The sequence below is a fragment of the Phaenicophaeus curvirostris genome, chromosome 20 (genome assembly GCF_032191515.1).
Source record: "Phaenicophaeus curvirostris isolate KB17595 chromosome 20, BPBGC_Pcur_1.0, whole genome shotgun sequence".
Taxonomy (NCBI): Eukaryota; Metazoa; Chordata; class Aves; order Cuculiformes; family Cuculidae; genus Phaenicophaeus; species Phaenicophaeus curvirostris.
In genome coordinates this window covers 11513776-11541239 of record NC_091411.1, presented here as the reverse complement: position 1 = coordinate 11541239, position 27464 = coordinate 11513776, and the positions used below count along the sequence as shown (strand labels likewise).

At 40.7% G+C, this 27464-nt stretch overlaps 1 protein-coding gene and 1 non-coding gene across 6 annotated transcripts; both read left to right on the top strand.

Moving 5' to 3' along the window:
• Window positions 1-243: 243 nt before the first annotated feature.
• On the top strand, window positions 244-27273 carry RC3H2 (ring finger and CCCH-type domains 2). 5 transcript variants are annotated; one of them, XM_069873514.1, is made up of 21 exons: window positions 244-394; window positions 6670-6966; window positions 8379-8496; window positions 8933-9166; window positions 10044-10219; window positions 11203-11403; window positions 11802-11934; window positions 12173-12291; window positions 12654-12766; window positions 13346-13654; window positions 14385-14599; window positions 15566-15993; window positions 16414-16584; window positions 17700-17855; window positions 18424-18637; window positions 18789-18873; window positions 19443-19524; window positions 19900-20034; window positions 20582-20689; window positions 21250-21398; window positions 22002-27273. In XM_069873514.1, exons 2-21 carry the CDS (start codon window positions 6736-6738, stop codon window positions 22198-22200), a joined length of 3576 nt encoding a protein of 1191 aa, XP_069729615.1. In that variant the 5' UTR covers window positions 244-394; window positions 6670-6735; the 3' UTR covers window positions 22201-27273. The 5 variants fall into 5 exon arrangements, with proteins under 5 accessions (XP_069729615.1, XP_069729613.1, XP_069729612.1 ...); XM_069873512.1 differs by having other exon boundaries at window positions 16414-16626; window positions 19449-19524; XM_069873511.1 differs by having other exon boundaries at window positions 16414-16626.
• On the top strand, window positions 11601-11708 carry LOC138729456 (small nucleolar RNA SNORD90). The gene has a single exon (XR_011338893.1). It is a non-coding gene; the product is annotated as a small nucleolar RNA SNORD90 (small nucleolar RNA).
• Window positions 27274-27464: the final 191 nt, after the last annotated feature.

The following is a 27464-nucleotide window of genomic DNA, read 5'->3' as shown; positions in this document are numbered from 1 at the left end:
GGATCCAGGCAGAGGGGCCAGGCCATTGCGCGCTGAGGGGAGGCCGCTCTGCCACGCGATCTCGATGGTCTCCCCGCGGCAGCAGCTGACGCCCGACGGGCGCGTCTGTGCCGCCGTCTCTATGGTAGCTGTCCCTATCCCCGCCGGGGGCGGGGCTCTCTCTCGGCGGCCGGCGGGCTCTCGCGAGACGTGCCGCCGGGTTCTCGCGAGAGGTGCCGCGAGTCTCGCGAGACGGGGCGTGTCGCGGCGGCGCTCCCGGCTGTGGGCGCGATGAGGCGGCGCCGCCGGGGCCCCCGCCGCTGCCTCCGCCGCGCCGCGCCGCGCTGCCCGCCCCATGGCGAGTGAGAGCCCGGCCCCGCCGCCCGCTGCCGGCCCCGCCGCCCGCGCCTCGCAGGTAGGAGCGGCGCCGGGCGGGGGGGACGCGGTGACCCGGCAAGGCCCCGCCCGCGCTTCTCCCCCTCACCCCCCCCCGCCCCCCCCCGCCGCCTTCCCCGCGGCGCTGCGGGGCCGGGCCTGGCCCGCCCTGCCCTGCCCGGCCCGGCCCTGCCAGCGCCCCCGGGACCGGCCCTGGCGCGGGAGGGGGCTGCCGGCCCGCCCCGCCAGCCCCGGGGCTGGGGCAGCCATTTGGTGGCGGCGCCGAAATGACGGCGAGGGCCGGGTGCTGCTCGGGAGCCTCGGGCCGTAGGGCAGGGTTTTCCTTCCCTCGGCACCGGGGAGCCTGATTCGGTAGGGCCGGTTCTCCCTGCCTCTGCGCTGGCACCGTGGGTCTGATTCCTCCTCCTCGGCACCGGCACCGTGGGGCCGGTTGGGTCTGATTTCCCTCCCCTCCCGTCCCCCCGCCCCCCCCCCCCCCCCCCCCCGGCACCATGGGGCGGTGGGTCCGGTTCTCCCCCTGCTGCACCAGCACCGTGGGACGGTGAGTCTGGTGTCGTCTCCACCCACCCCCTGTGTCAGCACCTCAGAGCACTGGGTCCGGTTCCCATCCCCTCGGCCCCAGCGCTGTGGGGCACTGGGTCCGGTTCCCGTGCCCTCGGCCCCAGCACTGTGGGGCACTGGGTCCGTTTCTCCCCTTTCTGTATTAGTACCGTGGGTCTAGTGACCCTGCCCTAGGAACCAGCACCATGGGGTGGTGGGTGCAGTTCTCTCTCCCTCTGCACTGGCAGCATGAGGCAGTGAGCGCAGTCCTTCCAGCACAGAAGGGAATCACACTGGTGTCAGGAGCATTTCTGCGCTGGGAGCTGTGTGTTAGGGCAGTGGGGGAGAAGAATCATGGGGAAAAACTGGCCCAAATCTACCAGGTCACTTTTAAAGTGTCTCAAACAAAAACTAAAACAGCTGAGCAGAAAAAGCATGTCTGGGCTTTCCCAGTGCTTGGGGTGTGCGTTGGGGTTTAAATGAAGCATTGAAGTCAGCACAAAGCATAGGGAAGGGTAACGATGTGAGTGGAGAGAGATGAGGGTTCAGTTACTGTCAGGGCTCCAAGTGAGATGGGTATCTTTATTGGTAGAAAATAATGATGCCCAGAAAAATCCCTGATGCGTGTCTGGTTAGGTACAAACTTGGTTGGGTTTAGTTGTCATTCCTGTAGCTACTATTGTGATTGTTCCTTCATGCCCATTACTGCTACATCATAACGTTAAAAATAAACACAGCCCTTCAAATCTACACCCTTGTAGTCAGTAATTGTGTCTGAACAGATTTTTTTTCATTTTAAATGAGAACTAACAAGTGCAATTGTAAATCTTCTGGACCAAAGAACTGTTGTTTGACCTTTGGTCTGTGTTAAATAACTGTGGAAATTCTAGAAATCAAAGCTTGTGTTGCTAGTGTTAAGTACTACTCTGTGAAGCACTGAATCTTTAATTTTTGTAATTAATCACTTTCCTGAGACCCACATACCTTGTTAATGAACTTTTTATTGTTTCTGCAATGTAAGCAAAACTTCCCACAAGGAAAGGTTTCTTATTAACTCCTGTTCCTGCCTTGTTTGAGGTCATGGCCAGTTCTTTCAAAAATATTCAATTCCAACAATTTTGGTGTCAATCCTTGAGATGTCTCAAACTTAGGTCTTAGTCTTGTGTATTGATCTTTTTTTTTATGTAAGATTTGTCGATCTACAAGCGGCAGAATGTTTACAGTATCCAGAGGGTAATAATGAGTAGTGTTTTTGTTAGGTGTGTGGTATGTTTTGTTTGGTAAGATTTTGTAGACCCCTTAGTGGGATGAATAGACACAGTCTCTCCTTACTGTCTGGATGATCCTATGAAAAAGAAAAACTGTATCTGTGGGCATGTAAGTTATTCTGTACAAACTTTAAAAAGGCTCTCGGAAAAAGGTTAGAATATGGAATTTCTCATTTGGTAAAACGTATCGTTGAAGCATAGAGGTCACGTTCAAAAAATAAAAGGGGGAACTGAGCTGTGTGTGAGAATCCTTATTCTCTGAAAACATAAATGAAAATTAATTCTTTAGCATATCTCTTCTTGAAGTAATTGTGTCAAAATAGCTCTGCTCAGACAGGGTTATGCTGAATGCAGAGAAAGTTCAACTGATTTTTGATGGCAAAGAATTCTTTTTGTGTATTGCCCTTCAGCTGGTCTCAGGAAGTCAATACTGCTACGGGAGCCGGATTGGTATTGGGCTTGTGGCAAGGACAAACTCCTTTCAGTCACACCTACAGAACACAAAAACCCCACAGTGGCGTTACATAAGAATATAGGAAACTTTTAAAAGTGCTCCCAGCACTCAGTCAGGGAGGAGCAGGCGCAAGCTGCTGAGGGTACACGAATGGGCATTGACTTGGGGGATTCACCTCTGAACTGAGTGAACTTTGGCAGCCACTGAGCAACCGTGAACTTCTAAATTGTGCCACTGTTTGCAGGGAATTATTCTTCAGCCGTGTGTTCTGGGGAGGCAGAGGAGATTTAAAGCTTTAATTTTTGAGAGGATAACAAGTGAAGCATCCTTAGGTGTGCTGGCAAATCACAGCCTGGGTAGAGATATCACCAATTTTTCTCTTCACAACTTTTCTGGAATTCAAAATTGCCCTCTTAGTGGCATTAAAGTTCAGTAAAGAAGTTGCATTGAAATGCTGTCTTTAGTGATCATTAAAGACTGCACTTTATGTGTAGAATTTGCATGTGATATAAAGAGATTTACATGTGCCAGATATTATGGAACATAGAAATAAGCAAGGCGCTCTGTAAAGAAGACTTACTTTAATTTTAAGCCATCATAGCTGAACGATGCAAAGCTTTTATGAGATGGCCCTTTTCTAAGCCTTTAATGAAGCTAGTTTTTTAGGTCTGTAGATGATGGCTGTTGAAGAGAAAAGAATAAAAGGTTCTAGTCCCTTCAGAGAATAATTTAATACAGATAATTTGATTACGTGGGCGCTAAGTTTTTTGACCCAGTCAGGATGCTTTCAAGACTACATAACTTAGGAAGGAAGGCTTGAGAAAGCTGCCTCTGTGTAGTGCAAACAAATGATTAATCTGTATAATGGAAAATTATACTGGAGATCACTTAGAAAATACCATGATCTCTGCAGTCAATATTGAGAGCAAGTCAATATCAAGGACTCTTTAATTTAGTGATTAAAAATAAATTGATTTCCAAGATTTAGGCTTAAATCCACAGCGGGATTGTAATTAGACTAGCTTAATTTGTGAAAATGTCATATAACCCCATACTTTTCCAAGATTTTCCTTCAGCTTTAGAGAAGACTTCCCTTTGTTCAGCACTGACGGAATTACTCTGCGTTGCCTTCTCCTGCAAGCTCTGCCTATTAGACTTCCCTTTGCCGTGTCCCACAAGGGACCTGCTCAATAGGCCTGGGCAGAGGGGACGTTGTCTCTTCCAACTGGTTTCCTTGCCTGGCCAGTGTCCGTGTCAGCTGTTTCCTTGGGATTTCTTTTTTCCAGGATGCCTCTGCTTTGATGGGGGAGAGAAGCCAGAGACAGCACTTCTGCCAGACCAAACAGATAGACCAAGGGTAGCTGCGCTGAGTACACGATGTGTCAAAACAAACCCAAACTGACTGCTAATTTACCTGCTTTATTATGCTCCCCTCCTCGTATTTACTCCGTTTAGAGCTCTGGAGCAATTTGTTCTTTAGGAGGACATCCCTGAAATACATTATTTCTGACAAGGAGTATGAATCTATTAAATATGTGGCTTATGTTTTTTGTAGAAGCTGACATGAGAATTAGGAGATGTGAGATTGTTTTCTTGCACTGGAGAGCAAGAATGGCAGGAGAGCTGGCATGCTCAGTAGAGGATGGAGAGTTCCTCTGAGCAGGGCTGCTTGAAGTTTGGGAGATGAGAGCTTTCCCCAGCTGTTTGCTGATTTAATTAGATTTTTTTTCTGTCAAGGAATCTGAAGGTCAACACATGCTTAGAATCTGTCATTTATGATGATTAACTACTCTGAGATGGATTTCTAAAAATGGGTGGTGCATGCTTTAAGAATCCATTGTGTTTCATTTCTGTGCTGGTCGGGAAAACAAACAACTCGAGAGTGGCCCTTCCAAGTCTCTGAAGTGTCTGTGGAAATGGACCATGGGTTCTGCCTCTGAGTGAAGATTCAGCATTTGAGAGAATTACTGAGCAATGTGGAAATAAGAGACTGTTAGGAGAATTGTCAGTGACCAACAACATGTTAGCACATGCATAGCCTCTAAACTTTTCCCTCTGAGAGTTGTGGTGGTAGCACGTTTCCCAGAGTTCTCTGATTTGTTGTGTTAGCCGTGTGATGCACTCAGGTGAACACTGATGGCATTCCGAGGTCAGCAGTGACATTGCTGGTAGTTCTGTCAAACAGCTTTAAGGACAGTGCTCACCGCAAGGCGTTACACTTCTATGCATCTCCTGTCCTGTTTTGGTAGAGAAGCTGAAGTGGATGCGCTAAGAAGATTGTGGGATTCTGTATAGAGGAATTAAAAATCTTTCTAGGCCTGTTGGCTCATTGTTTGGGTTTGCTATTATTTGTTTTGCTTTTGAGTTTCCTTGGTTAAAAGACATATGTAGCAGATTAAAGAGAACTGTGGGGTTTTTTCATTCCTCTAAGACCTTTGTTTGCGCATTCGTAGAAGTTGGATGAAAATCTGCTTTGTCCAACGCGTGTGAATATTCTGGCTTGCATTGAAAGTGTAACCTCAGCAGTTTGGTTTTGAAGGGACAGGTTCAACTTTCAGTTTGTTTTGCACTTACTGTGGGAATTCATTTGGGGAGAAATTGCTGCATAATATTGGAAGGCTCACTGAGATAAGGACATCTTGTACAAGTATCCTGTTACTTAAAGGGCACTGAGTGTTCATGGTACTAAGTAGGATTTCTAAACAGATGGTCATAACTAACATGAAATACATCCACAGATAGTCTATTTAGTGTTCTAGTAATTATTTCAATGGTCTGATACTATAGCATTAATTAAACTGTAGCACAGCCAACAATGGAATTGCAGTAAAGAGTGAATTTACATGCGGAGGGGAGATCTCTGCTTCCTCAAAACACGTACGTTTTTTCCATTGTCGAAGAAAAAAAAATAGAATGTTAAATGTGTAATTAAAACATTTGCATACTTGCATTTTGAACAAGCTGCTAGGAGAAGCTTGTTCTTAACCGTGAAGTGAACTAACTGGTCTCTAGGTTGCATGGAAAGTTCAGGTGGTTGCACATTGCAGCGAAGGGTGGGGCTGTTCAGGTCTTGGATGCAGCTGTGAATTGAAATCTTCGTGACAAAAGCTTGAATGTGAATGGTTTTGATGGACTTCTTATGCCTGTTATCTTTTTCAAGAACATAAGTTATGTAAGATGGGAGGATCTTTCAAAAAAACTTCTATAAATCTGTTTTCTTCGGAATGCTATTATGGCACTACTGCACAGATGTACACCTTACTGGTGTAAGGCAGAGATGGGAAAACCAAGCCTGCATGCAGCAAGCTCTGCCCTTGGATGCTCCAGTGGGGGTTCTTGGGAGTAAAGGGGGAACTAATACAAGAGAATCATAAAACTAAAACTAATTGCTTATTGTTTTAGTGTTTTCTTATGATTCTTAACTTTTGTTAATGGATTTATTAATTTATGTCGTTTAAAGAAAGAGATGTCTTTTTTTTTTCCGAAAAAGCAAAGCTGTGTTTAGTTTGATGTCTGAGTCTAAATAAGATTTAAAGAAGGAACGTATTGTTCTACTTCACTTCAAATGGAAGATTACATTTTAACTTCCCCCCAGTAATTAAATAAATAATAAGTTCTGTGTCTTCTCCCTGCCTAGGCCCGTTCTGCAACCAGGGAGTGCTTTCAGGATTTGGAAAACTTGAGGTTAGATGACATAGTAAGAGATGGGTTACCGTGATTCACACCTTTATGCTTTCCATGCCAAGAGATTTCTTACTCTTTCTGCACTAAAGGTGTATTTAATACTATGAGAGAATAATGCAGTTTATCATGAATAGGTTCAACTTCAACTTGTAGTTTGTTAATTGAGCTCATGAGCCTTTTTTGGTACAGATATTAAACTACCACAAAGTTGGGGGTTTTGAGTGCTTCAACATAAGGATTTTGTTTTATTCTGTAGAATATTGAAATGTTGGGTGTTTTTTTTTAAATTAAAAAATCATTCCATATTATCAGAAAGCATGTTTTAAATACTCTGTTATTTACTTACAGCTACCAAAACATAGTACAGTGAAATAATGGTCTGCTAGCCTGCTAAACAAGTGTCCAGCTTCCACAATGCCTGTGCAGGCAGCTCAGTGGACAGAATTTCTGTCCTGCCCAATCTGCTACAACGAGTTTGATGAGAATGTGCACAAACCCATCAGCTTAGGTTGCTCTCACACTGTCTGTAAGACCTGCCTGAACAAGCTTCATCGCAAGGCATGTCCTTTCGACCAGACTGCCATCAATACAGACATCGATGTGCTTCCTGTAAACTTTGCACTCCTCCAGTTAGTTGGAGCCCAGGTATGATTTAAGCAGCTCTTCACTTTGCTACATCATGTTATTAGAATTTACATGCCAGTTGCAATACGTATGCTGATGTTTCCCCCCTCATTTTAGCCTAAAAAATCATGAGACACTGAATTGGTAGTATCTAGATGTCCATACGTACTCCAAAAGCAGCTGCACCATTTTGTTGACCATACTTTTCTCATAAAACAAAAACCTGTTATAATTGAAAGCTGAATTCTGCTTTTAAAAGGCTCTGGAACTGTGACTGGAGAAAAATATCCATTAGGAAAGTAACAATTATCTGTGACAATTGTCATTAGAAAAATGAACCTGCAGATTGCACTCATTCACTGTGCCCTTACAAGGAACTTTCTGCATGTCACGTGTTTGAGAGCTACTAGCTGTTTCAGAACTGTGTATAATTTTGTTAAAATATGCATGGCGACGGCTCTCCAGTTGTGCTTTCAAGCACTGGCTAATCAGGCCGGGAATGCTCCCTGTGCTGTCTCATAGTTGTGGCAAAACAGCGATTATATAATCAGCGCTGTGCTGGATGGAGACTAAATAAGTCTGTGCACCCTGCGCTGATTCATGTGCTTTTCATAGTGCTCTCACTATCACACCTGGGTGAGGCAGTGAGACGATGCTTTTTCTTCACTTTTTAATGTCTTTATCACACATCTTGACACACCTACACAGCTACTGATAACAACACTATCTGTGTTGAAGCAGTTTGTTTCTCAAGTTCACGTGTTCTTTTCATTCTTTTTTTTATGTCTAAGTTTGATCAGATCACTGTCTTGATATTACAACATTTATTTTCCTGGTCTCCTAGCGTCTTGAAATGTCTTTCAAACAATTGAATGTATTGTGACTAAAACACCTTCCGTCTTCACTCTTTGACCTTGTTACTCTACTTATCCACCCAGTTAAGTTTTCTCATTCTCTTTGAAGATTTCAGCATGTCCAAATTATGCTAAAATGAATTTTTAACTTTGCATTTGATTTTTTTTTTCTTTTTTTCTTGCCATTTAATTTTGTCTCATAACTTCCCTTGTCTCTCTGTAATAGAGAGATTGGTACACTCATCATCCTCTCAAATCCTGTGTTCTTCGTTCAGCTTTTAAGTACCTTCTCGTTAGACTTAGGCTGTTGTTTCCTATCCTACTTTTGTTCTTAATGTGTTGAGTACTAACAAATAATCTTTCATCACCCTGATCCTCATCTTGAGTCCTTTCTGTTACTCCTTCTTACGTTCTACATACCCTGCTTGCATCCTGTCTTTGACTTCTCTAAAAAGCAGTCCACATCTGCAGTGTTATGTAATTAATAACAGGGATGTTAGTGCCACTGGCGGCAGATCGCGTAGCTCAGCTGGGTGTATGTAATTTTTCTCACCCCTTCTCCCCCTTGCATTTTCTTAGGTTCCTGATCATCAGACAGTAAAGTTGAGTAATGTAGGAGAGAACAAACATTATGAAGTAGCAAAGAAATGTGTTGAGGATTTGGCACTCTACTTAAAGCCATTAAGTGGAGGAAAAGGTGAGTCTCTACTGAACAGTGGAATTTTGATGTAGCTTACTTTGAACAGCACTGTTATCAGCACCTATTTTATGCATCAATGGGGCAATTCTCTCATTTTTGCAATAAGTTTTCCCATATGTCTTTAAAAGCTTTTTCACACCTGTGACACTTGATTTTTTTTAAGTTTGCAAAATGTTCTTTTTTGTTTAATATTTCCCTGAGGCTAACTTTGTACTAAAGCTGATTTTCCCCAAAGGATGGGTTTGATGTCTATTTAAGACTTTAATTAGTATTCTTTTTGGTAATGTTGAACAGTTGCAGAAGAGAAGCGAAGTTATCTGTGACTAGTATCTAAATCCTAGAGAAAGACACATACTAGACAGTTTTGTTTCTTATTCAGTTAGATTTATCTGAATAAGAAGCAATAGCTTTCCTTTTCTTGCTTTATTTGAAGGTGTTGCAAGCTTGAATCAGAGTGCACTGAGCCGTCCCATGCAAAGGAAGCTTGTGACATTGGTGAATTGTCAGCTGGTGGAGGAAGAGGGTCGGGTTAGAGCTATGCGAGCAGCTCGATCGCTGGGAGAGAGAACCGTTACAGAGCTGATCTTGCAGCACCAAAATCCTCAGCAGCTTTCTGCCAATCTTTGGGCTGCTGTCAGGGCACGAGGATGCCAGTTTCTAGGACCAGGTAAAGTAGAATCTGCAAAAGGGCGTGCTTAGCTGTACCTTTTCTTAATACAAAAACCCCATTTTTTGAATGTTTCTTCTGTCTGATTGAAGAGGTAATTACTTCTGCTTTTCAATTTTTTGCCAGTGAGAGAGGAGGAAAAAAGAAAGACAAGTTGGTAAAACCTGCTTGTTTAAAGTTTTGGTGTTGTCTCCCTTTAACTGTTCCTGAAAAATGTGAAGAAGTATTTAAAACTCCTGGGAAAACAGAGTAAATAAGCATGGTTTCTGCACAGTTCCTAATGCAGTGTAACTCTTAACACAGGCAGATCGTGCTGCTGCCTGTAATTAGAACTAGACAGGTGACTGCACTGTCTTCTTCATTCTTCAGCTGTAAATACAATCAGCCTAACTTCAGTTCCAACAGAATTTTAATTAAATGTGTAATGATCCTGTTGGTCTTTGATAAAAACAGCAAATTCTTAGTTAAGAATGTTACTGAAGCAAGCACAGAAATGGAAATTATTTTAACTGTTAGTAGTCCTCTTTTAATTACAGTAACTGATGATGGCGCCGATGAGGTGTCCAAAATGACAAAGGCCACAAAATTGCACAGTGGAAAAAAAGTATAAAAACCACGCTACTGATGTATTTATTACTGTATTTATTAGTCCTAGCTCTTTAAATTTGCTATGCTTAGAGTGCATCTACATATTTCTAAACTAGCAAATTTCTTAATGTTTACAAATATTTTTATTAATGAGCAATGAAATAAAAAGTCATAAGAAATTATGTTCAAGGTGATTCAGATGTTCCTGCTTATGGTGTTAATACATGGTGGCCTTGCTGCTTTCTGGAAATGTATTTCACTTCCTATCTTTTATTTGTGTGTTTTAAAGCTATGCAAGAGGAGGCACTGAAACTTGTTTTACTGGCACTGGAAGATGGCTCTGCACTCTCTAGAAAAGTTCTGGTACTTTTTGTTGTACAAAGGCTAGAACCAAGATTTCCTCAGGCCTCCAAAACGAGCATTGGTCATGTTGTGCAGCTACTGTATAGAGCATCATGCTTTAAGGTAAAATACCAGTATTTGAAGTTTGCTATAGTGAACTAGTACAACTCCAGAGAACCTGTCCTAGGATTAGTATCTTTCATCTGCATAATGTTACATAAATTCAGTTTCTCCAGATTTAAATAATGTAGAGTGTAAGATTTTACGTAGAGCTGTTGTGAAGTAGTTATTTGATATTTAAAATTCCCGGCAAAAGGAACAAATGGTCACATGTGGAATTAGCCAGAAGAGATTCTGAAATTGCTGCCCATCATCTGGAAGTTACCTCTAGTGAAAGAGGTGTGGAACCTGACTCTGTACGCACTCCTAGCCCACTTCAGGAAGAGGAGAAGTGTTTTAATAAAATAAGTTTTGGCTTTATTCAGATTTGTAAGAGTGGGCTACGGCCAGACATGCCAGAGTAACCTGGGTGCCCTCAAAGATTAGAATCCAATCCCAGAATTCTAAAGAAATCTTTTGGAATGCTGTAGTCCTGGGAGATTCCCTACCCCCAGCACCTGGCACGAGAGAGAGACTGTACACAGAGAGTGCTATCAGCCTGAGCTCCAGCATTGTGTTCCAACACATTTGTCACACTCTCTCGTTTTTAATTTGTCTGTGTCAGCTGCTTTGTGCTGAACAGCCCCTTTAGTTTTGATGCATATGGGTGGATTATTTAAGCTGGATATTCCTGCTCTTTGTATCTGGAGAAGAGCGAATAGAAGATCAAAATATAGAAGAGCAAAGAATAGAAGAGCAAATCTGATCACTTTCCTAGCTGGAAGTAGTGTGGTTGGTATAGTTTTGCACCTGTGATGCTGTAAAAATTTGAAGAGCTGGCTGTTCTGCCTGTGCACTGCTAGCCCAGTTGTTGAACGCATAGAAGAAAATTCAGTATATGCTAAATACACAAAAACAGTTCTTTTGTGCTGTGCAACTTTCTTTTTCTAATAGACTTGGAGATTTTTTCGTTAAAGGAGGATTTTTTAACTATTACTATTTCTTAGGTCACTAAAAGGGATGAGGATTCTTCTCTGATGCAACTAAAAGAAGAATTTCGGAGTTATGAGGCTTTGCGGAGAGAACATGATGCCCAAATTGTTCACATTGCCATGGAAGCAGGACTTCGGATATCACCAGAACAGTGGTCTTCCCTTCTTTATGGTGACTTGGCGCATAAATCACACATGCAATCCATTATTGACAAGGTTAGTCAAAGGGGTGATTTTAGTGTCTTTGTAGGATTAGATTTGGTTACTGAATGTTACAATAAAAATCCAAGAACCTTGGATTAACTTTTTGTCTTTAGTCATATAAGATATTGATTAAAACTATAATGAAGTTTTTTTCCCACTGTAGTGTATTCTTCATACGAAGACATTTTGCTTTCCAGTGCTTTAAGGCTAATACTGTTTTTGTGTCTTATGATGAAGCTTCATAGGGCAGATTCTGAGCTGAGAAATTAAATTTCTCTCCAGTGATACTCTCTATATGCCATCTGAAGACACTACGTGTTGCATTTAGGAACTAGTTTAATGAAAATCTTTCTAAGCTTGGTAGTTCACGGTTGTGAGATGCAGCACACTAACACTTGCTTTGTTTTCAGCTCCAATCTCCAGAATCTTTTGCAAAGAGTGTACAAGAATTGACAATTGTCTTGCAGCGCACAGGGGATCCTGCAAACTTAAACAGGCTGAGGCCTCATTTAGAGCTGCTGGCAAACATAGATCCCAATCCAGGTATGCAAGTGAAGCTTTTAAAAGGCTTATGTTTTTTATATCTAGCTATTAAGATGATAAACTCCGTTCCTAGTTTCAAAATTCCCCTTAATTAATACAGTTTATTATAAACCCTTCTTTGGGGCTCTTGGAGTTCTGTCCTAGTACTTGGTGTTTGAAGTACTAGAAGAGTTCCCTCTTATTTATGCTTCTACTGAAATTACTGACAGAATGACAAGCCTACCTGTAATAATTTTAGATGCAGCATCTCCAACATGGGAGCAGCTGGAAAATGCAATGGTCGCTGTGAAGACTGTGGTCCATGGGCTGGTGGATTTCATTCAGAATTATAGTAGAAAAGGCCATGAAACTCCACAGGTAATTACATTCAATCATTGTGCTAGATGTCTTACTCTACATTTACTGAAAGAAGCAACTTCGAAAAACTACTAATTGATTTGAAATATTTACAGACTTTTCTGTGTAATAACCGATGATACTGTTACTGCATTCAGGTTTTGAGATCTTAACGCTGCTGAATATGTAATGCAGCAGAGCTTGATGTAGTGAGATCCATACAACAGCAAAGTAATTAAACCAATCAACAAGAGAGATCCCGAATTTTCTGATTAAACATGCAAAATGTAAAAGCATATCGGGGATGTGGCTGTATATTTTAAGCCTATCCTGTATAAATGTCTACTAGACTGTAAGTGGAATGTCATGTGTTTTTTCTAAAGCCACAACCAAACAGCAAATATAAAACAAGTATGTGCCGAGACCTTCGACAGCAAGGGGGGTGTCCACGAGGAACAAACTGTACATTCGCTCATTCTCAGGAAGAGCTTGAAAAGTAAGTGTGGGAGGTAGCTTTCTCCTTTTCCTTTTCAGTTTAAATCCAAGCAACATCCACTGTATTTTGAAAACAGCTTTTCCTATACGTTTATTCATTTGGAAGGATTTGTGAATCTCTTGAATTTACAACTCTTTACATGAAATTGAAGGTACCGCAAAGCAATATCTGTAAACTAATTCTAGGTTTATTTTTTATTTTACCCAATGGGGAGTAAAACTTCCTTTCCTGAAACTGAGTCTGAGCTCAGTGTCTGTCAGGGATTGGTTATATCACCTACAGGAGAGAGAAATAAAGTGAGTCTCTTACTTAGTTGGTAATGTATACATTTGTTGAAGCTGGTTTCACCCAAATCCATTTTCTAAGATGTACAGAAGCGAATCTTCTCAGAAATGATCTTTGGTTATAAGGAAGACACTGATGTTCTATTTACAGATCATTGAAAATAAGCATCTGTTTAAAGTCCTGCAATTTTGGGATATAGTGTTCCTCTCAATCCCTTCCTTTTGCTAGTGTTACAAATATGTTAAACTGCGCAATAAGCACTTTTTGAATTGTCTGTCTTCTGTGTGTTTGTAGGTATCGCTTGAGGAACAAAAAAATCAGTGCAACAGTGAGAACATTCCCCCTTCTAAATAAAGTTGGCGTAAACAGCACCATCTCAACCACAACAGGAAACGTCATTTCTGTCATAGGAAGCCCAGAAGCAGCAGGGAAGATGATGCCAAGTACTAACGGAATAGCTAATATGGAAAGTGGTGTCCCCCAGTTGATCCCTCGCTGTGCAGAGACCTCCTTGAGAGCTTTGGAGAGCACGAAGAAGGGAGGGAAGACTGGAGCCAGTGGCCAGAATGTTTCTGGATCCCCTACAGAATCACTACCTGAAAGGTAGGTAACTTATGCAGACAGCTAAGCACAACATTTTGCTTTTAGATTATCGTGGAGCGTGTGGATGGCGAACAACAGATACTGAATTCTGGTCCTGGCTTGCAGTGATTGCTGGTGCTCGCTGGCTGCAGAGTTGTGTAAGATCTGGTACTGCAGTGCAGATATTGTTATACAAAGTCTGTGGATTCAAGTTGTCAGAGCCAGCATTGATTGTTTTAGCTGTTAAATACTCAGTGCAATATAGATAAAATAGTAAATCTCTCCCTTTGTCCTTTATTCTCTTGTCATCAGCCTGGCTGATCTTTGTTACTTTCGGGTTATTACATAAAACAAAAAACGTGCACTCAAAATTTGATGTTTCCTGAAAACAAGACATGTGCACATAGTGTGTAGTCCCTTAATAATCCCAGAAACCTTCTGTATAGGGGTTTTCCCTTAAAACCTTTTAGATTCTTCTCCTACACAACTTTCCAAAGCCTTTGGCTTTACCAAAATGCACTTAGAAGTACTATGTAAGCTTCTGGGTACACACCAAAACGTTTATATTAGCTTTTGAGTTGTCTTAGCTGAAAGTCTGAGATAGAATAATCGTTATCAGTTTGGGGGATGAAAACTAAAGTTCCAGGGGAAATTACTTGGCCCAGATTTTCATATTGCATGTGAGTGTATGCGTAGAGGTAGCTGAAATAAGTAAAGATCTGCTTAATGATTTCTCGGTAATCCTTTTCAGTAAAATTGGTTCTCCACCCAAGACTCCTGTAAGCCAGGCAGCAGCTACCTCAGCTGGTCCTCCTAATATTGGAACAGAAGTTAATTCTGTACCTCCAAAATCCAGCCCATTTGTTCCCAGAGTACCCGTCTACCCTCCACATTCTGATAATGTTCAATATTTCCAAGATCCCAGGACTCAGCTGTCATATGAAGTTCCGCAGTACCCACAGACAGGTGAGTGAGACAAGCACTGAATCAAAACTAACTCTCAACTTTTCTCTAGATAAACCTGAATGCTGAGAAATAACTTTTATCTTCATTTTGTGGATTTTCTTAAAATACCAGCTGAATCTTCACTAAATGCAATACTCTTCTGGTCTGTTGCTGAGTATGGGAGGGACCTGTAGTTTGCTCCCAGCGTTGGCAGTTCTTGTCTTTGTGTGCTCTGTGTTATGCAACTTGTACCTCAGCATCCAGAAGAACCTGAACCTCAAGGTGTTTCATCTACTTTTTCGTTTGTTACCAATGAATTGCATTTATTTAGGCTTGTGTACCTACAGCCTGTCCATGAGGGTATCTATAGATGCCATTCAGACCCGAGGCATAGCATGCTTCTTTTATGAGACTTACACATCATTGTACTTGCTCAAATGTTTCTGAAAGCTTTCAGTCATCTTTTTAGGTTGTGATATGCGTGTTTATATTCAAGCAAACAATTAGATGTTCTAGCATCAGGCCATTCACAGGCTCTCAATACAAAAGGTAGAGGTGTTTAGATGATCCTGTCCAAATTAAAAAGAATAAGCCAAGTGTGCAATGGTTATTTATGGACCTTCAGAATTACTTTTTTTTAGCAGTATTGCTTTTTATTTTAGAAAGAACAATTTTAACTTCCTAAATAAAGAAGTGCTTAATATGCTGTCTTTTCAGTTACATAGTTAAACCATAGCACCTAGGAGCAATGGCAGAGAAACTCCATTTTCCAAGTGGGGTTGAGGTGCTAAAGGGTCAGCACTACATCGGCTAATACGGTTGTTGTACACGAAACAATGTTCCACTGAAAAATGATAGGGTCAGTAAGAGCTTTGTAAAGTGTGACTCTTCATAAAAGTACTTAAGAACGCTATTTACAGTTTTAGAAGGTGTACATTTCTGGGTCATTTGTAGTTACATTAAATATGCCTTTTTCCAATTTTTAAGGATATTATCCACCACCTCCAACTGTACCAGCTGGTGTGGCTCCCTGTGTTCCTCGCTTTGTGAGGTCCAATAACGTTCCAGAATCCTCCCTCCCACCTGCTTCCGTGCCATATGCCGATCATTACAGTACATTTCCCCCTCGAGATCGACTGAATTCTCCTTACCAACCTCCTCCTCCGCAGCCGTATGGACCGGTTCCTCCTGTCCCTTCTGGAATGTATGCTCCAGTTTATGACAGCAGGCGCATCTGGCGCCCACAGATGTACCCACGAGATGATATTATTAGGAGCAATTCTTTACCTCCCATGGACGTGATGCACTCATCTGTCTATCAGACATCATTACGTGAGAGATACAACTCTTTGGATGGGTATTACTCTGTGGCTTGTCAACCTCCAAACGAACAGAGGACGGTGCCTTTACCAAGGGTAAGTGAGAGCTGGAGACGGGGGGCCATGGTCTGAATTCTGAAGGTCATTACTGAAAGTTGGTAAATAATTAGCATAGACATCTTTTGTTTATTTGCGGTTACAGTGATCATGTGACTTGGACAAAGTTCTTATTTTGTTTGTAACCCTAATAAAAGGGGTTTGTAAAATAGACCACTAATGTGGATTAGGACCAGAACCTTCTGCCTCTTTATTACCCATTAATGTTGCTTGAATTTGTAATATCTTTAGGATTTAAGTTGCCATACATGGGCGAGGTTCTCCCCAGATCCTTGTGCAATTCATGTAGGGATATCAGTGGCAGGTTACAGACCCAGGGGAATTTGGTGTCCCCTGCCAGTATTTACCTTCTGGTTAGAGTATGACAGGATAACACAGTCCTTCATTTCTTATTGCTAGGAGCCTTGTGGTCACTTGAAGACTGGTTACGATGAGCAGTTAAGACGGAAGCCAGAGCAATGGGCACAGTACCACACACAGAAAGCTCCTCTGGTATCGTCAACCCTTCCTATGGCAACACCATCTCCAACACCACCTTCTCCTCTCTTCAGTGTAGATTTCAGCACAGAGGTGGGAAGCCAAAGAACTTCTTTATTGTCCCTTCTTGTTTCTGTAAGGTGCCATTTAATATTTCTAGTAAAGATTTTCTACCTGCCATCTGTTGTTTCCAAAATTAATCTTCTAGTAAAAGGAGAGTAATATCTAATAATGCGTTCAGTTTGAATTGAAGGTCATGCTGACATGATTACTGAAAAAAGATCAAAAAGTGAAGCGATTCAGTTTATTTTCCCTAAAAGAACTGTAATTTTATTGAACTAGTGAACCTTCAGGTTTTTTGTATAGGGAGCAACAGTTGTTTTCCATTAAGGACCTTCTTTTTTGTACTTGAGATGGCATTATGACATGATGAGTAGACTGAATCGAGCTGCAAATGCCTGTCAAGTCCCAGAGAATACATGTCCCTTAGAAGTGGCAAAGGCATTGCTAGGACGTTGTGTACGTTCAGGTTCTGTAAACAAGGATAGAAACTCAACAGATAGTAATAACATGCTTTTGAGGAAAAAAAAAAAAAGTGTTATTTATTTTCTATATATGTAAATTAAATGCATTCAAGAAGCTAGTTTAAGAACCTGCACCCAAGAAACTAGTTTGAGAACCACCATGCACAGCACTCATTGCTGTGGTTTGGCAGTTCCATTGATGATATTTGAGGTGTTAGACTCTGAATATTCAGAAATGGTCTCCTAAGGCAGGTGTACCTGAAGTCCCTTATGGGTGTATTCAAGGTCAATCAGGATTTAGTCCTTTTCATCCAGGTTGTAGGGTTCCAAGCTGTATGCTTGCTTATACATTAAAGGAAAATGAATGGCTTCTCTTAGTTTAATTACTACAGATATTTGCCTGAAGAAACATGCCACTAGCATAGTGACCCTTACTTCAGTCTCATCTTAGCAGGCCAGGCAGTTTGTTTCAGTGGCAAAGCTTGTCCTTTTGTGACAGCATCACCTGAGCTGGTTTAAAACTGAATTGAACAGGTTATGTTGTCCCTGAGTCAAATTGTGAATACAGCTACGACTCCTTCATTGAATTCTGAGATAATTTAGTTAAGTAGCAGTAAACGTCTTATTTTAATGTGAATGCCCTGGTTTTATTATTCACTGCTTATTTTATTCCCTTTTCTGTAGTTCTCAGAGAGTGTCAGTGATCTGAGCGGAACTAAATTTGAGGAAGACCATCTCTCTCACTACTCGCCATGGTCTTGTGGCACTATTGGTTCTTGTATAAATGCTATCGACTCCGAGCCCAAGGATGTGATTGCCAATTCAAATGCCGTATTAATGGTAGGTGGTTTCTGCATGTTATCTCATTAGTGTAATGATACTTATACACCCAAGTGCCTGTTGTTTAGTTAAACAAGCCTCTTTTTCTTCAAGTTGATAGCTTCTATTCTTAGTATTTTAAGATAATTCTGCCCATCTGAAGTACTTTAGAAATCTTTTCCCAGTTTCAGAAGTGCATGGTGTACTTAGTTCAGTGACAAATTGTAGTGGTGTGAATAAATTCTCGGGTGTCTGAAACAACTATTTTATTTAAAGATCTCTAAATCAAACTTGTAGCCAAAGTATTTTGAATAGATGGTCTGTAAGCTGATAAGAACTCACTAATTTTAAATGTGTTCCTTGATTATTAGAGTGGGATACAAATTTTTGACTTCTCAATTATGTTTGTCCATCTTCAGAGTTCTTTGTATAAATGTATACGTGTACACCTAAATCTGTACAATTCTGAGGCGCCTAAAATAATCTCAGCATGTTGCAGTGGCAGCCACAGTAATCAAAGTTATTGGCCAGCTGCAGAATCTGAATAACCTCAAATTGAGTCCATGCCTTCTGTCTCCTAAATATGTAGGATTTGGACAGTGGAGATGTTAAAAGGAGGGTGCATTTATTTGAAACTCAGCGAAGGGCAAAGGAAGAAGATCCTATAATTCCATTTAGCGATGGACCGATCATCTCCAAGTGGGGTGCAATCTCCAGGTCATCCCGCACGGGTTATCACACGACAGATCCTATTCAGGCCACTGCTTCCCAAGGAAGTGCTACTAAGCCCATCAGCGTATCAGGTACAGGTTGTGTCTGACTATATAGCATACATCATGAGCTTTTCATCCTGTTCATGCTCACTATGGCAATGACCATGCAAAGAGCTAAAATACCTGTATGTTACACTTTAAGAACAGAGCAGGTAATGAATGGTGTCTTAATTTGTTACAGATTATGTCCCTTATGTCAATGCAGTTGACTCAAGATGGAGTGCCTATGGCTCGGATTCTACATCATCAGCACGTTACGTGGAACGGTATGGACTTTTTTTTTTCTGTGCTCGGTTAAAAGTATTTTCTATATCTTGGTATTGAAAATCCTGAGTTGTGGAGGGAAAAAATCTGGAACTATAAATAGATGTTCTTTAAGTAAAATATTTTTTTATTATCCAGTATAAGGCCTTGGAAAAAGTAGGTTATTAGAACTTGTCTAGTCTTTAATTCTTAATGCAGCTAACACTGCTCAATTACTAGCAACGTATCCCTTCAGAGACCTAATCAAAAACTTGGAGTCAGGTACTGTCAAGCCATCATCTGAAAATCTGCAATCTTGAGTAGTTCCTCTGAAGTTTTCCTGCCACATCTTAACCATATGTAAAATCAGGATGTTTGCTTCATATAATGCCTTGAGGTGTTGAGCCCCAGTGAAGATGAAGAGTGTGTTATCTTAGTCACAGGGTTTCTGTCCAAAAATCTGACATTGATAGATTCATTAAATCTGTCAGTACTGTAATATGAATTGTGAGTCACTATTACATGAATGGAAGGACCTTTATCTTTAGCTAACTTGTTTTTAATTCCCAGTTTTGCCTTCTTTCTCTTAAAGGGACAGATTCATAGTTACAGATCTGTCTGGTCACAGGAAGCATTCCAGCACTGGAGATCTATTGAGTATTGAATTACAGCAGGTAAGATCAGATATTATACCCTGTGGGTTTTATAATTTAGAAGAAGTGATTTAGTGAAGTGATATAAAATAAATTTTTTTAGTGTCACCTACAGAAAATAGTATGATTCACAAAATTATCACTAAGGGTTAACGAGGTGCTAGCACCACAGTGCTAAGTATGAGCACAGCTAATATGAGCTGTTCCATTGACATCGGTAAGGTCAGTTTTAGGAGTGTCAGCAAATGCAGAACGTAATAAATGCTGTGCATCAAAGGAATACGTGAATATCCATCTAGCAAGAGAACTGTTCTTTCTGTAAGCTGGTTTATTTTGCCTTTTGACAGTACATGGTTTAAGTGTAGTTGTTGGTAACCGATGTATTTCTTTCTGTAGGCCAAAAGTAACTCATTATTACTTCAGAGAGAGGCGAACGCACTAGCCATGCAACAGAAATGGAATTCTCTAGATGAAGGCAGTCGTCTTACCTTAAATCTTTTAAGCAAGGAAATTGATTTGAGGAATGGTGAGGTAAAGAAAGGGGCGACTGGGATGAAACGTATCTTTGAGGTGTTTTGTATAGATATAAGTGCCTGCATTTTGATTAAGAGTTAAAACTCTTAGTTTTTATGTTTCCAAATGTTTGTAACACGTTCTGTGCAAGTTAAGTCACTGTTGTTGCACCTAATTATTTCCCTGGGATCGAGTAGGTGTGCATGCGATGCTGCTGCTCCAGTCACCCCTTTAAAAAATGGAGGAATGTGATGATCCATTTTGTGCAGTCGTTACTCTACATTCTTCTTGTACACGTTATCAATATAAATGTTCTGCCAATGGACCCTACAGAAATTTTTACTTCAGTATTTTTTTTATCTCAATTTCAGTACTTTAATGTGATTAGATTTAGCGTTGTATCCAGTGTTGTCTGCCCAAAACTGTGTCTAACTAGCTCTTTTGTATTGTAGAATTACTGTGTCCTAGAAGCGCATCTTCTGTTTTTACTTTAACACTTGCATGTCGTGTGAAGCAGGTGAAAAGCCAACTTGACATTTACAGAACACGTTAATTCTTTTTTTAGACTGATTATACTGAGGACTGTGCAGACACAAAGCCAGATCGAGACATTGAATTGGAGCTGTCAGCCCTTGATACAGATGAACCTGATGGGCAAGGTGAACAAATAGAAGTAAGTACAAAAACCTGTGTCTCTAAAGAGCTCACTGGGTCCTTCTGTTAGGGATTGAAAAACTTATAAAATGTCTGTGAAGTAGTACATGATGTTGCTAGCAAGGCTTTTTGGGTTTAGTCTTTGTAAGGATATCAAACATTGGCCTTATTTTAACACTAGAGGTCTCTTACTTCTTGCGGAGATACCTGGAGGTTAATAGTACCAAAGTTTAAAAGAGCTCACCATGTTCTTTGTCATAGCTTTCAGCTTTTTGCTCTTTATTTTTTGGTAGCATTAGTAATGATGAGGAGTCGTTCCTTTCCACTTCCTTCATATCCCACCTGATAAACCATGTTCTAGCAACTGATGTTTACGCTGCTGTTGTCGTTCACTGCCATCTTTGAATAACTGGTTTTTCCTTTATAGTAAAATGTGGTAGACATTCCAATAGTATGAAATAAAAACAGGGAGTCTTATGATGTGACTCCTGTTTCCGTCAGCTTTATATAGTGGAGCATAATAGGAAAATGAAGGCCGGTAGCGACAGTATTGATGGATGTTTCTCCTTCTCTCTGTAGGAGATTTTGGATATACAGCTAGGTATTAGTGCTCAAGATGATCAGCTGCTCAATGGAACAACTGTAGAGAATGGGCATCCACTAAAGCAGCACCCGAAAGAATCTATGGAACAGAAGAGACAAAGTTTAGGTGAAGACCTTGTGATTCTGTGAGTGTTAGACGAAACAGCAGTGTCTGCCAGTGTTAGACAAAGAGCAGCGTCAGAATAGCTGGAGCATGGTTAAGGATGCACTGCACACCTACTCAGACCTGGATCAGACATCTGCATTGTGTGTACATGGTGAAGTGAGAAGAACTTGTTAAGAAGTAGAATTAGGTCACAAATATGAAAGTCACAGGGTGGTACCATTGTTCATGTGCATTGTTGTAATCGTGTATACTGAAACCTGTCACAGCTGTTAAATACCTTTCACATTCAATAAGCAAAAAATGCAAAAGTATTTTTATAGTGAACAGAAATTAAGAAGAACTTCAGAAGGTTTAAGTCATAACTGTTTGCACAAATCTCCATAGAGAGGTAGTTTTTAAAATACACTATTTTAGGTTGTCGTGTAGCCTTTAATGTGTAATGCAGCCTTTGAAAATGAGGCGGACTGCATTTAACACCTCGAGCGTACCGTTCCGTAGTTAAGATGTTTAGCCTGTTGCTAAAAATGAGTTTATGTCAGTATTTATTTAATGCACACAATTCAGTTCCGGATACTTGTGCATGTACTTGTTTAATATTTGTGTAACTTATTTTTCTCCTCAGGGAGGAGCAGAAAACAATCCTGCCCGTAACTTCTTGCTTCAGTCAGCCGATCACAACATCTGTTAGCAATGCAAGCTGCCTGCCCATCAGCACATCAGTCAGTGTTGGCAGCCTCATTTTGAAAACTGCTCACATTATGTCTGAGGATAAAAATGACTTTTTAAAGCCTGTTGCAAATGGCAGGATGGTTAACAGCTGAAAGGCATTCATCTTTCCAGCTTGTGACCACACCATGGAAGCATTTACACTAGCTTTTTATATATATAATATATATTATATAATGTATATTTTTTTTAAAAAAAATAATATTGGGGTCATGCATTTCCTGTGGACTCTTTGATACTTCAAGCCCCTCTCGCATTAGCATTCTGAAGAAAAAAAGAACTTACTTTACTAGGGTAAGGCGTTCACTTTCCACAAACAAATGGAATTTGGACATTGTTTTACTTAAGCTTAAAGCAGCTTTTTATGAGTTTGTAGCAATCCGGTGCGGTATCTGAGCCATTCTTGTTTAAAATGGCTTCTGTAGAAAACTAACAACTCAGTTATTTAAACTAGCAGGATCCTACGATGATACATCTAGTGAAAGGAAGACTAACTTACTTGTCTCTATTTTGTTTCATGAGAGAAGAACTTGTGTCTTGTTGCAGCTGCTTTTTCTTTAGTTATGGAACTTTGCATGTAGTATTGTTTCTTGTTTGAAGAATGAGAGGTGGAGATTTGGACTTGAGACTTACAGGGTTAACACACCATTAGCTTTGCACTGCTACGTTATTTGCAGGTCTGTGGTGCAGTGCTTTGCTGAAGCTTTTTGTTTCCATTCCTCCCCGATTTCTGCTTTAGTACTGTAGATACACATACACAGGCTACTTGTCCAAGTAAAGTTATCAGAAGTAAACCAAGTGCCTAAGTCCTCCAGCTAATGTACTAGGTATCGATTTCCCTAAGTTATACATGAAACAATTTTTGGCCATTTTTTGAGAGGTTATGCACTAATGTAACAGCAATTTTGGTTTTCCTTTTTTTTTATTAATAGTTCTCAACTTGGAGATTCTAGAATCCAGATGACTTGGCAAAAAGTATCAGGTGCTCTTGGCTTTCCTTTGAAAACCCTGTATGTAGTGTTTGCACTGACTAACAAGATGGTATTGCTGTTTTTTGTACTGTTTTGTTTTTAATTTAAACTAAATATTGGGAATTTAAGGCGGTTGTATTACCTTTGTTAAATGTTGTTAATCATAATTTTGTATTCAGGTTTAATTTTTGCTTGTTCAGTGGCAACTTGTTTTCCAAGACCTTGAATATATAATAATATAGCATTATCTGACCTTCAGAGTACTGAAAAGTGTATGAATTCATGCCCTGTTAAGATGTGACTGAGAATCGTGTTAGACATGTCAACTGAAAATCTGTTCTCATACTTACACAGAAATAGAGCCCTGGGCATATTTTTTTTTTGCAAAGCTTAAAGATCCACCTTTTTTTTTTTTTTTTTTTAAAGAAAGCAGGACTCGCCCTCCTGATGATTACTGTCTTCTTGTTTGTCCTCTTAACTTTTCTTTGTGACAAGTTTTACATTTTTTTTTTATGTTTTTATTAACTTCTGTGAAGTTGTTTACTCTGAAAATTGTACTGGAATATTTTAAGCCAAGCTGATCTTTCACCAGGTGTACTGCATGTAAGGGCTTTTCCTGCTAGCAAAATGCTTAAAGAGGATCATGTTACTGGTCGTCTGAGTTGTTATTTTACAAAATCACAGCTATGTGGTCGGGTAAGATTTTGATAACTGTTTTGTGCACGCTTCTGGGGGGTGGGGGTTGGCATTTCCCTGAGGGTTACTGATTAGACTAAGTAAATATTGGTGTTTGATATCTCTCCTAATGAACATGTCCATGAATTAATTATGTTGTAAATAAACCTGGAAATCCAAGGGTTAGTTTTGATATTCTGGTGTCAGTATGGAAGATCTTACACATCTATTTAATACTCAAATGTAAAGGAATGTATGTAGAAAAACAGTCAAGTAGTCTTCTCTTAGTTTCCTCTGGCTGTTGCTGTACCTTCCTCTCGCCAGTGCCACCTTGTCGCTAGGATTAGACTGAGGCTTTGTTCCACTTGCAACTCGCAGTGAATGGATACAAGAACCAGACCACCTTTGTCACCTTAACTTATTTCCTGTCGGTGTTAACTTTAACTTAGAATGTTAGACATAAATATGATTGTTGTATATTTTATACCAAGACCATTCTGTAAATATGAATTTATATTACTTTTGAAACGCTTCTGAGATACTATTATTTGCTGTACAATGTAATTCCAAAACAGATATGCAAACAAGTATGTCTCTTTCATGGATATTTAAACAGTGAGATCTTCCATGTTGAAGGTGATGTAATTTTTTTAAAAGATTTTTAAATTTTAAATTGCTATTTTGTTACAAAAATAGAGAAAATATAAAGGTTTGAGAAGTCCTTATTTGCCCTCAGGGAAAGAGCCCTCTGTGCACCAGAACTCCACAGAACATCTTCAGCATGATCTGAGGGTGAATATATACTACATAAATTGATTGTGTATTTACCTTAACTTTTTAATTTTAAAATTGCAGTTTTAAGAACTTGGTTGTGCTCTGCTGGAGGGGGATTGGGATAAAGCTGCTTACACACATTTGCCTGTTTGTCCAGTGAAATTACATAAGCCGAACATATTCCTGCCAACCATACTGGCGTATTTAGGAACCGATGTAGTATCGATACACTCGTCTGCAGCAGGAGATCCCATGGCGTAGCAGCTCTTGGTTCTTAACTGAGGCTAGCGGTTTTTTTTTAGTTGAATTTTTCATCTATAGAATGACAGGCAAAAGAACTATTGGGCGTTTTAACAGCATTTTCTATGGTTTTAACACTGACTGTGGCTTTTGCCATGAAGCTGTGCCCTCCAGTGCCCTGACAAGGAGAAGCTACAGGTGGGAACCTAGTTCTGGCTTTCTTCTTGGGTCAAGTTTCAGCCCTTGACTCTGTACAAGCGAGTATGTATTCATATGTCTAGTTGCAAATCAGGTGCCTTTGGGCTATGGAAGGGCTTATTTTCTGACACTGAGATAGTGTGACTAATCTGTGTGTGTTGATAGCAGTGATTCCCATTTAGGTTTTGGCCTAACTTAGCAGTGCTGTCAGAAAAAAAGGCCCACAGCAGACTGGGGAGAGAGATTGGCTCTTTTGCTTTGCTTGGGCAAGCATTTTGGGTTGGCTTGGGTTGGTTATTGTTTTGTTTTGGTTTTTTTCCCCCCCAACTAGGGGTACAGCAGGGATTTCACATGCAAGAGATACAGGAATTATTAGTATCTTAAGTTAATTTTGTTGCCTCACTACCTGGATTCATTCCTCGGTTGCCTCGTTTCTCACATAGGTCTGAGTAGAGACGAGTGCTTGTTCTGAGGGGGTTGCTGTGTGAGAAAGGAATCGTCCATACAGTCGTGCATGCACCTGTAGCAAGGCAAGTGCCGGCGACCGATGTTTTGTCCCTGTAAGCAGGTGACAAGAAATGAATCTTTGTGTTTATGCAGATTTTGCATTGTAGAATGTATACTAGACCCTTCAAAGGAGAGGTTAGACTCTTGGCAAAGCAAACTGCTGCTGGTTCTTGGTAGTCTAGTACAGGGACACTGAAGTTTGGCATTTGATTTAGGGGAAAAAAAAAAGTTGTACGCAGCTGATTATGTTAAATAAGCTCTTAATTGCTCTTTGTAGAAGTCTAATTTGGAAGGTTTTAGTGCTTTGATAACAAGTGAAATTTTAATTTGTCCTGTACTCAAGAGCTCAGTGCTGTTCTTGTGTAATAGTGTGCTTGGCTGGGTGGTGAAGTACAGAGTAATGCACAGTGGTCAGTAACAGCTGAGGAAAGAATGCTTCTGATAACTTGATCTGAAATCAGAATAGTTCCAAACATTGATTTTGTTTGCTTTTTTAAAGCACAAGTTGTACCTGTTGCTGTACATAAACACTGTATGCCAGCAGCTGCTTGATCATATTTGTGAACAGACTATTCATTATTATTAGACTGTTATTACAGGAAGATGTTGAATTTGAGAGTGTTACAAACTGAGAAATGATCGGATTATCTATAGGTTGTAAAAGTCCATTCTTTATGTTGTAGTTTAATCCCTCGGTCCCTCATTGAGGGACCTCTTTTGCAAGCAGAACACAATAAATGTGCTGGTTTTAAATGACCCAGTTTTCCACTACAAAGGAAAAGCTGACTTTGGCAGTAGTCATCACCCTGTGTCTCTCTTTGCTGGCAAGGGAACACAACAAGGTAAAAAACCCCTGTTGATTACTCTTATTTATCTCATCACTAAAATGACCAATGCCCGAACATAAAACTACACCTGTATTTGAAAAGGATGCTTGTGGGAGCTTTTAATCACTCAAGATTTTGCTGTAAAAGCTGAACTAAAACTGAGCCTGGCTGCATTTATTACTGCCAAAAGCCAAGGTCATTTGCACATAGCCCATCGATTTATCCAGAGTAGATCTCCGTGAATCCAAGGCATGGGAATGCATGCGTTTTCGTAGCTGGGCAAACAAGTACATTATACGGTAGTTGTGATACAACACACGTGGCTTTGATTTGTACTGCACATCCCCACTGTACAGCCACTCAGAAGTATCGTGGTTAGCTTGCAGCATCTGCTGTCGCATTTATACTGTTTACTGCGTATTCTTTTCCCTGGAAGTTTTAAAGAGAACTTTTTTTTTTCTTGTTGCATTGATGACATTTTTAATAAATTTGCTTAGCTGGAAAGTTTGGGAAAAGAGGCCTGTTTGTCAATTGTACAACCGATTGTGAAGCTCTAGTGTGAATATTTTTACGTCTGTATTAGACATTTTCTTTGCAAATCTATTGTTCGATTGAAATGTAAATGAAATAAAAGATGGTGTACACCCATCATGTATAAAGCAGGCACCATCGCTACGATGGATTTAATGCTCATTTTTATGGCGCATTCTCAGCTTCTATTTAAAACTATAATTTAAAAAAAAAAAATCTGTAAAATGAAATGGGGATTATATGGGGGAGGAGATTCTATTCCGTTGCTTTGGGGTTGGAGTTGTTCCGTGGTGTTAGGGTAGGGCCCGGCGGTGCCGTGTGTTGGCTGGCTTTGGCTGGGCGCGGGTAGAGCAGCCTGGTGTTCCGTGTGTGAGAGACGTGATGGAAGAAGTTTGCAGTATTGACATGTATTGCATGCACCAATAAAATTATTTGTCCACCTTAATCAACTGCCTCTGTGCCTTCAGCCTCTCGGTCCCGCTCCCTCGGGCTGTTACCCCCGGTTCTTGCTCTGCCCCCCTCCCTTCTGTCCCCCCCACCCCACCTTGGGTCCCCTTCCCCCCGCAGTGTCCCCCTTGCTCCCTGACCCCCTCCCCTTGGTCCCTGTATCCCCCCGCGTCGTCCCCCCCAGGGTCC